The 10,651-nt window shown below is 36.6% G+C and overlaps 2 protein-coding genes across 4 annotated transcripts in view; one reads left to right on the forward strand and one right to left on the reverse strand.

The window, feature by feature from the left end:
• Positions 1–10,651, reverse strand: part of ppp2r2cb (protein phosphatase 2, regulatory subunit B, gamma b) — a 36,803-nt gene that overhangs the window by 23,589 nt on the left and 2,563 nt on the right. The window lies entirely within an intron of this gene.
• On the forward strand, positions 72–9,688 carry LOC125258922. 3 transcript variants are annotated; one of them, XM_048176152.1, is made up of 7 exons: positions 72–552; positions 777–808; positions 3,539–3,750; positions 4,481–5,445; positions 5,547–5,616; positions 5,969–6,050; positions 7,923–8,056. In XM_048176152.1, exons 3-7 carry the CDS (start codon positions 3,543–3,545, stop codon positions 7,978–7,980), a joined length of 1,383 nt encoding a protein of 460 aa, XP_048032109.1. In that variant the 5' UTR covers positions 72–552; positions 777–808; positions 3,539–3,542; the 3' UTR covers positions 7,981–8,056. The 3 variants fall into 3 exon arrangements, with proteins under 3 accessions (XP_048032109.1, XP_048032110.1, XP_048032108.1); XM_048176151.1 differs by lacking the exon at positions 5,969–6,050 and adding an exon at positions 9,089–9,688 and having other exon boundaries at positions 85–552; positions 7,923–8,091; XM_048176153.1 differs by lacking the exons at positions 5,969–6,050; positions 7,923–8,056 and adding an exon at positions 9,089–9,170 and having other exon boundaries at positions 76–552.

Below are 10,651 nucleotides of genomic sequence, written 5' to 3' on the forward strand. Positions count from 1 at the left end.
GGCATTGCAATGGTTACATAAATATGTGAGAAACCTTACACTGTAAAACTTCACTGTAAATTTACAGGTGATTTCCTACAGTATTGTACTGTATTTGCATAACACAGTAATATACTGTATCTTTTACAGAACATCTGTAAATATACAGCACTTTTCTGTTTTCAGCCCGCTAAATTAATAATACAGTATAACTCTGTAAAGGCATAGCATTGTGGGATTGATTTCTTTCGCGCTCATTTTAGATCCAATGTGATGCGGTGGTGGACAGAGGCAAACTTTATTTGTTAGCGGGACAGTTGAACAGAATAAATATTCCTGTTATAAACGAGTGGTCTGTGAATCTGTGAGCAGTTCTCAAGCTTTTGTCAGCTTCGGTTCGAGTTTCAAACATTCAAACAGTTGGCTGTGACGCAGCAGAAAATAGGAGACGTTAACGTGACATGAAAACGGGATGAAGATTTGTCATCTGAATCGGAATAATCTACGTTAACTTGCGCCCAATAAATGTCTAGTTTTGAGCTTGAGAAGATGGACAACTGTTCGACTGATATGGTAAGCCAATCTTATTTTTTCTGTTCGCATATCGATATGCTTCCACGAATGGTTTGATTTTGAGATCGCAGTTTGCTGCACGCAAACAAGTAACGTTGTTCTCGCCTCTTTACCAAGTAATTTCAGTATTTCGCAAAATATGCGACATTTAACCTGCATTTGGATGACCAGCTTTTAAAATAATTAATAGCCCATGTTTTTTTTTTGTTTTCTTTTCTTTTCAGGCTTTGTAATCTGAGGACGATCCAGTGCCAACGTAAGTAAATTAAGTGTTATAAGTGTTATAGTCCGTGTTAACGAACATGATATGGTGTCAGTTCTGTGATCGTGCCTTTGAATCGTTGTCGTCATTTTGCCAGCACATGAAAATCCATAGTCATGTTCATAATACTGTTTTCAAATGTGGTATTCCCGATTGCCCCAGAACATTTAAAAAGTTCACTGCTTTTAAGGCTCACATATTTAGGGATCACAAAAAGAGGCCCTCAAATAAACCTGTGGAGCAGTTGATAGATGCTTTAGTCTGTGACATTGGTGAATGTCGAGAAACGTGCAGTGACTTGAAAAACTTTGTTTTACACTTAAAATCTCATATCAAAGAAGGCATCAGAGTGCCATGTCCATTTAAATGTAACAAAAACTTTTCTGTAGCATCTTCATTGACCTCACATTTATCTAGGAATCACCGAAACTATTCAGCAGAAAGGTTGCGTCATAATATACTGCAGTCAAATGTTTCAGTACAGAGGCCGCATGATGAGGTATCCAATGTGGCTGAACACTCAAATCCACAGTCTGAATTCTTTGATTGTGGTGATGGCGAAGAGCAGTTGGATATTGAGCTATTGCCAGATAATGCCAGATGAATCTCTTTTTTTGAAGAACATGGCTCTGTTTTATCTCAAGTTACAGGCAAAGCATATTCTCCCATCATCTGTGATCCAGTCTGTAATTGATGGGCTGCAGGACATTCACGATATTAGCCAGTCTCATTTGCTACACAAGCTAAGGGAAAAATTGACTGCGCTTGGTATTTCTGAAATTGATGTAAAGACCGTTGTTGATGTCTTGCAAACTGATGATCTTTTTCGGAGGTCTAATATTAATACACTTAGCACTGATAAGAAGAGAAAGTCTTTTTATAAAGACAATTTTAAGTTTGTGGATCCTGTCCCAATCTGTCTTGGTCAAAATGAATCCGGCAAGGAAAGCTTTGCTCAATATATTCCTATTAAGCAAAGCTTAGAAGCACTGTTCTGCTGTAAATCAGTGATAGAACAACATAAGAATTCACAAACTGAAGTCAGAGCAAAAGATATCCTCTCTGATGTATGGGATGGCAAAAATATTGTTGAAAATGTGCTGTTTAAAGCCGATACAGACTCATTGGCTTTAATTTTGTATGAAGATGCTTTTGAAGTTGCCAATCCACTTGGGTCTGGTAAGAAAAAACACAAAATTCTTGCCGTTTACATGACACTTGCAAACCTTTTGCCTCACTGTAGGTCAGGCATTGACCATATGCAGCTAGTTCTGCTATGTAGGGAACAAGATTTTAAATTTTTCGGACAAGATTTGGTCTTTGCCACTCTGATAAAAGACCTTAAAGACCTTGAGGAAAATGGTGTTGAATTAGCTGATGGAAAGGTGCACAAAGGTACATTGTGTGCTATAGCTGGAGATAACCTTGGATCGCATTACATTGGTGGCTTTGTTGAAAATTTCAGTAAAAGTAAAAACTTTTGCAGATTTTGTGAAATTGACCGCCATACATTTAACTCAGCTCCCCTAACAAAGGCAGCAACAAGAACTGTGGAGTCGTATGAGCAAAATCTTAAGGATTTGGATGCTGGTCAAGCTGAAACTGCAGTTGGTGTCAAAAGTAATTCTCCCTTTAATGACCTGAAATATTTTCACGTTTGCCAGCCAGGATTACCTCCCTGTCTTGGACATGACCTATTTGAAGGCATTGTGTCGTTTGACCTTGCTTTGTATATTGATCATCTTGTAAATCAGGAGAAACTGTTCACATACACTGAACTAAATCGTCGCATTGACCAGTTTAAGTATCTTGGAAATGATGCACGTGATAAACCAGTTGAGGTGGCTCCTGGTACTGGAAAATTAAGCGGACATGCAGTTCAGAATTGGTGCCTGCTCCGGCTTTTACCTCTTTTTGTTGGGGAAAAGATTGTCAGTCCAACTGAAAATAATGTATGGCAGTTGGTTCTTCAACTCAGACAGATAGCAGAGCTCATCTGTGCTCCTTCTATTAATTTTGGTCAGATTGCTTATTTATCAGTTCTAATAGAGGAGTATATTGAGACTCGAAAGGTGGCTTTTCCAAATCATCCACTTAAGCCAAAGCACCACTACCTGTGTCATTATCCTGAGCTTACTGTTCGTTTTGGTCCACTTATTCGCCTTTGGACACTCCGCTTTGAAAGTAAGCACTCATACTTTAAACAGTGTGCGAGAAAATTGCACAATTTCAAGAACCTGAGTGCTACATTGGCAGAAAGACATCAACTTCTGCAGGCCTACCTAAATGCAGGAAGCCCTTTCCCTGAAAATGTTGTGGCAGAGAAGGGAATGGAGTTTCATGTTACTGACTACAATGATGACATTCGAGGATCTGTTGCCTGTCATAATTTTCAGCCAGGGAATACAGTGGCATGCAACGAAGTGACTGTAAAGGGAACACTTTACAAAAAAAACATGCATGTTGTTTTGCAAAAGAATGATGAAGGAATTGTATTTGGGAACATTCAGTTAATTCTTGTACATGACAGTTGCAATGTGTATTTTGTCACAAGGAAATGTCAGTCTGTTTGTCTTATAGACCAGGGAGTTCATTACTTGACATCACAAGATCTAGGCTGCTTGTGCATAAATCAAGACAGCCTACTGGATTACTATCCTCTGCCCAAATACCCCTTGTGTGGATTGTCAGTAATTGTTCTCCATCATTCCTTCCCAATTCTAGAATAATGTCTGGAATAAAAGAATCCCTGAAGGATGCTGTGTTGTTGGTGTTACCAAGCCTTTCGCCAGATGTAACCAACCAGCTGGTTGAGAAGCTTATGGACCAAGGTGTTGAGGGCTTGGATGACTTGACTTATGTCAAAGAAGAAGACATTTCGGAATTTTTACGCCCAATCCAGTGCAGAAAACTATTGAGTGCCTGGAAACATCAAGGTAAACATAAGGTTTATTAAAATTAAACTAAAATAGGTTGTGATAATTGAAAGGGTTAGTTATCCAAAAAATGAAAACTGTTAATAATTACTCATCCTCATGTTGTTCCACACAAGAAAGACATTCTATCATCTTCAGAACACAAATGAAGATATTTTTGATGAAATCTGAGAATTTCTGTCACTCCATAGACATTATAGTTATCCATGTGACACTCGGGTTTAACCTCAATTTTATGAAGCAACACAAGTGCATGAAAACACACACACACAAACCCACAATTTACCTCTTTATTTAAATTATGAATCTCCAAGGCATGTTCACTAGATCACCACGATGCTGAGTGTTGTTGACATGAGAGCAGATGTTGTTGTGTGAACGCACATTGGAGAGTGTTATTTTGTAATTGAAGTTCATTATGTTTATTGTGCACTCGCATCACATCATAAAAATTAGGTTAAACCACTGGAGTCACATGAATTAATTTACTATAAGTACTAGTTGTGTATACTGTCCAAAGAGGAACAGAAATCTCTTGGATTTCATTTAAAAGATCTTCATTTGTGTACCAAAGTTCAACAAAAGCCTTGCTGGTTTGGAATGACGTGTGTACGAATAATTAATGACAAAACGTTAATTTTTGGGTAAACTAACCCTTAAATTAGTTACAATGCATTTCAGTACTGTTTATGGTGTAATTCGTGACGCAATAATTTATTATAATCCACAGAACATCAAAACTGCACAGTTGTACTGCAGCCTGCCGAAATCATCCCTTTGGTTCCCCCTGAAACAGAGACAACAGACTCCTCAATGCCAACATCAAGCAGTGTAGCGTCAACAGCATCACGTTCATGGCTGGAAAATTTCAAAGTGCCCTGGGACTTAATGCCACCAGGAATTAAGAGCGCTGTCGAGAATGGCCAGAGACCTTCTCCTTCTGACCGACGACAAATGATAAGAATCCTTGCGGATGAAATTAGAAAAGTTGAAAAAGCCCCCACAAGATCACAGTGTCTTACTGTGACTCGACGAATAGTAAGCCAGTATCCAAAGTCTTTTGCTGACATGATTTGTGACAAGGTGGTTGGAGGTGGATACGAATCTCTCCTTTCGCAGCTAAAGGTACGCATAGAGCATCTAAATAGAACAAGTACTCTTAGTCATTGTAGGAACAATAGAAATGACACTGTTACTTCTAGAAAACGCAGCATCACTGATTCATATGGCTGCACAAGATGGCAGCCCGCTCTTCCCCCTGGGGAGAGTTGTGACAGTCTTGAAGTGAAACGTCAGAAGATGGAGGAGATACACCTTCATGAAGGAATGTCTGGTGCAGAGAGGGGGGATGTGTGCAAACTAATGGAGGAGACCTATTGGCTCCAACGTCAAATGATAAATGGAACCCCATCCCCTACAATTGAAGACTTAAAAAACAAATGGCCATATCTCTTCACACAGAGGCATATATATGGACATTTTGAACAGCTCACAGACAAAAAAGTGCTCAGACTTTTAGAATTGTCTGTTCAGGAATGTGGACAAATCATAATTGAGTTTTTCAAGCGTAAACCAACCAATGATGACGTTCGGAGCATACTCTCCAGAGGTGACAATGATGTGGGTGCCATGGTCCTACAGCTACTCCTTGCACACTTCAAAGAGAAGTTGGATGATGTTATCCTTCAAGCAGACGTAAGTAGAGATTATTCAACTAATCTCATTCATCTGTAAGATGTTTTATGTTTTGGTTCTGTTAATCATAGTTGTGCTGTCCTTTTTAAAATTTGTTTCAGGAATTTGCAACTGCATCTGATGTCCAGCAATCTCTACACTTGCCAGAGAGTCCACGCCTTATATTTCTTGGTATGTAAACATTAAAGTGTTAGATTCACCCTAAAATGAAAAGTAAAACGTCATTTAAGCCGGGTTCACACTGAGCAATTTATAATAGTCCTTCACGATGGTTACTTGTCAGACTGTACGTTCATGATCCTCAAGTCACACTGTGGGATCTCAGCTGTCATTAATGTCAGACTGCACGACAGTCAAAACGCGTTAAAAACGGATGCGCGCATGAAAACTTGTCCGGAGTTTTATATCATCAAAACATACACATTCGATGACTGTGAGCTGCATTACACACGGGACTGAACTGGTGACTAACAACGACATCTCTATCATTCATTTTGATCACGGCTTGTCTTGAAAAATGAAGAGAATTTGACGTTCGTCGTAGGAGAAGTCACACTGGAGGACTGTGCGCCAAATCTTCTGACACTGCCAGAATTTCGTCTGAGGAGGAAGAGTCAAAATTAAGCAAGGTTATGCTTAAAACAAGCAAAATAAGATGCCAGTGCTGTAAGCAAAATAATTAATTTTTCAGAAAATATTTTTTAATTGTCTTACAAATTCTTCTTGATGTAAAAATTATAGATATTTTGGTTGGAAATAAGACAAAAATACTAAGTAAGAAAAACATTTTTGAGTTTTTTTTATTTTTAATTTTCTGACCATTTAAGAAGAATACAAAAAAATTTCATGCTTGCACTCAACCATACAATATCAGTAAATAGTGACCAGCATCATAATTTCAAAAAAGATGCAAAAGTATCACAGAATGATTCCTTAAGTGTTCTGCGAGTATACAATAGGGTTTGATGAAAAATAAACCATCATTTTATTTATCTTTTGAACGAAAATACAGACATTGACTGGTTTTCTGTGCTTGCATTGTTTTCTGTGCAAGCATGTTTATGAGACTAATAGTGCCGAAGTTGTGAGATAGTGAAATTCACTAAACATAATATAAATACAATCCATGTACATTACATATTATTTATGAGAATAATATATTTATTGTGTTTGTTGTTTTCACATTTACATCTGTCGAGTACAGAAGACCAATGGATTCTAATGAAATATTACCCCCTATTGTATACCCCCAGAACTTTTGGAATATATAGCATGTTTCACATACTATCCCGTCTGAATTTAATTTAGCATATTTTTTAAAAACCTTGATGCTGGTTCCTATTCACTGCCTTTATATGAATGAGCGCAAGCTGGACATTTTTCTTTTGTAGTCCAAAAAAAGAAAGAACAGTATACTGCATTAGAACAACACCAGATGAGTACATGATTATGTAATATTAAATTTTTAGATTAACTAACTATGAGTAACCTACTTTCAGAGGGAACAGTATAGAAGTACTTTTACTATACTGTGCTCTAGAATGTTTTCTTGGAAAACTTTTACTTCTACATTCCAAAGCATAATTTCATACTTTTTACTGCATTACATTTCAGAAACAAAAGTTGTTTTTTTTTACCTTTTAATACTTGAGTACAAACAAGAAAGTACTACATTTTTAATGTACTGAAGTTAAACTTTGAATTACTTTTACTTGAGTAAAAGTAAACAAGTACTATATTTCTAATGTATTTAAGTATTAAATACTTTTTAATATGAATGTAGTGAAAAGTGCAGTATTATGCTTTGGAATGTTAAGTAAATGTTTTCAAAAGAAAAATTAAAGTACAGATATTTTTAAATTTACTTGAGTAAAGTAAAAATACTTCTCTACTATCTGCCTGCTTTAAGAGTGTTCATCTCTGTCTCTCAGCTCAATGCAAGTATCAATATGTTTGAAGTAAAAACCAATTTTAGCTTACTGTCACAAACATGCTGTAGCACATTCTTATGCTGTAAAAAAACTGTCCTGATGTGCAGCAAACACAGTTTAGTAAATACATTCATGAAATGCCATAGATTTCCTAATCCTAAATTTTGGTGCTTTACTATCAGACAGTCTATTGATCTTAAATTTAACTTTCTAAGTTTCCAACTACATCAGCACATGACCGCAATACTGTGCAGGCAGAGAGTGGTGATGGTACGAGAAAAATAAAATTTAATTGGGAAGTCCAGCTGTAACTAACTCTAACACCACTTAGTACTTTCATTTCACCATGGAGACTATTTCTTTAATTAGGAAATTGCTCATTGCTATAAATGAAATGATAGTATTACCCTAACCAAAAATACCACTAAAATAGAATGAAAGGGTGAACCCTGTGAATGGTGTTTCAGCGTTGATTTAACATAAAACCACTGTGGAAGCCACAATAGTTAATTTTATTTATTTATTTGTTATTATTTTTATTTACAGGTCAATCTCTAAGCAACCAACGCTGGATGCTAAGTTTAGAAGGTCAAGTTGTGTGTGAAGGAGCACAGCCCAGCTTCATCACTGGCCTGGCAGCGCTGTTTGCCTCTTTCTATAACTTCAACTTGCAGTACCAGGAAGAGGCAGCATGCACCCTTGAGTTTGTTCAGAGGTTAGTCATTAGTAGGGATGGGCGATATGGCCTAAAAAAATTATCACGATAATTTCAGGTATTTATTGCGATAACGATACCGATGACGATAATTATACATAATTTTGACGGACAGTAAAAAATCTGTCATAATCAATTATTATCCATCATTTTAATTTTTATATTTTAATGATAAGACATTTAATAGCTTTTGATTTCGTCCTTTTTATTCATGAACTTGCAGGATAAGTTAATAGGCCTAGGCTATGCATTTATTACGACCTCTGTTTGATATATATATATATATATATATATCAAACGACCGCGGTGGCGCGGTTGTCATGCCGACCGTAACAGCTCTAACTGTATCAAAAAGTAACCCAACCAACTCTGTCTTCAGATAGTTTACAAAATACAGCTGTGACGCAGCTCTCCGTGTACGCGCTTCGGATGAGTACACAGAAATATCCTCACAGCGCGCACAAGTTCTCTTTTGCGTCTTACAGTTGAATGTTTAAAGTGGCAAGGTTTAAATGAGTTTAGTTTAAACACAGATAGCAGCGTGAGATGTCCAGGTCTCACCTGCACTCGCGCGCTATCAACACCCGGGTGATGACGGAGTGAATGACATACGGCTCATTCATTGAACATTTGTTTATAGTGATTATGGTAGTTTGCTCCGCATCTGATTTTCTATAACCAAACCAGTTCCAAATTGTGGAGGTAGCAGCTCCTGGCAACAAGCTGCTCCTCAGCCTCACGTCTGCCTTCCATCGTGCTTGTTTTAACCATAGTTTTAACTCCGCACGAACAGTGAATGGGTCGCGCACGAAACTACGTCAACAACTAGACTTATCGTAATTATCGTGAGGAGACAAATTTTTATCGTGAGGAGAATTTTCAACGGTATTTATCGCAAACGATAATATCGCCCATCCCTAGTCATTAGTCTTTCTCTCTGTCAATATACACACATTCCATAATATTTAATTGTTGTTTTTTTCTTCTCTGCCTTTAGACGTTTTCTTGACATCAATCCTGAACGTGGATCAAAAACAAAGAAAGGAAGAATAACTTCAAAGAAGACTGGCCAAGTTGTGCAAAAAAAGAATACCACTGTAAACCCACAGGTTTCCTCACTTCTGCGAAAACTTGCAGACTTTGAATGGGATTTTGTTTAGATGCCATTTTTCAGAGTCTTTCTGGGTAACTCTGAAGAACCTTTCCATTTGTTGAAAGTAAGTACATACATAAATATATGGTAATTATATAATACATATAATTATAGCATTGTTAATGTTCTAATGTTTGTTAATTGTTAATTGCATTTATAAAAATACAACTGACATTTCAGTCAACATGTTTATATGAAAGGCAAGTTTGTACATTTAATTTGTCCCCTGACTTTCTGGGTCACTTTAAATTGCTGAAAAACCTTTTTATTTGTTAAAAGTAAACAAAATTACTGCATTGTTAAATAAGTGCCAAGTGTTGACTGCCAAGTGTTAAACTTGCATTTTACATGTTTAAAAAATTTAGCTGGCATTTTAGCCAATATGTTCACATAAGGCAATTTTCTAGTCTTTGCTTTTATCCAAAATAAATGTTTTAAAACCCAGAGAATGTTGGTTTTCATTTCCTATTGTGACTTTTGTTATGAAATGTAATAAAAGCAGTATTACCTGTAAGAATACAATTTATAACAGTATGATACTGTATTTGCTAATTACAGTAAACTACTGTAAATGCTGTTTACAGCAGTAATCCTGTAAAAATACAATTTATAACAGTATGATACTGTATTTTGTAATTACAGTAAAGTACTGTAAATGCTGTTTACAGTAGTAATCCTGTAAAAATACAATTTATAACAGTGTGATACTGTATTTTGTAATTACAGTAAAGTACTGTAAATGCTGTTTACAGTAGTAATCCTGTAAAAATACAATTTATAACAGTGTGATACTGTATTTTGTAATTACAGTAAAGTACTGTAAATGCTGTTTACAGTAGTACTACTGTAAAAAATACAGTATGTTGCTGGCAACCCAGCTGCCAGTATTTTACTGTAAATTTACAGCGAAAAGTTTTACAGTGTACATGATACACTGTCAGTGCAAAAATTGTTCCTTTAAGGGTACAACAGCTTGTCACTAGGACAGTTCTCTTAAAAGGACAACTTTGTGCCTTATCTACCTCTAACAGGAGCATTTTAATTATAAAATTTCAATCATGTAAACTCCTGAAATTATAGCATGTGGCAATGTTAATGTATTTGGTCTTGGCAGACTAGATCTGGTACACTGCTGCTGTTGCAGAGAAATGGACTTGCTACTGCTAACAGATACACAGCATGTAAGATATTCTGCTGCTGCATGATTAGACATGTATAAATCCCATAGCAGATCTAGGCAGGTGGAGCTGGGGAAGGAGGAGGGTTTAGAGTAAATCTAACAGCAAACACTGAACCAGACTATTTAAATGTTGAGTCAGCAATCTCATTAACTGCAGGATTAGCAGAGGCCAATCAGTTTATACCATGCGGTAATGATGTGATTGCTTGCAGATTGCCAGTAAATGA

This window comes from Megalobrama amblycephala, linkage group LG23, assembly GCF_018812025.1.
Source record: "Megalobrama amblycephala isolate DHTTF-2021 linkage group LG23, ASM1881202v1, whole genome shotgun sequence".
NCBI lineage: Eukaryota > Metazoa > Chordata > Actinopteri > Cypriniformes > Xenocyprididae > Megalobrama > Megalobrama amblycephala.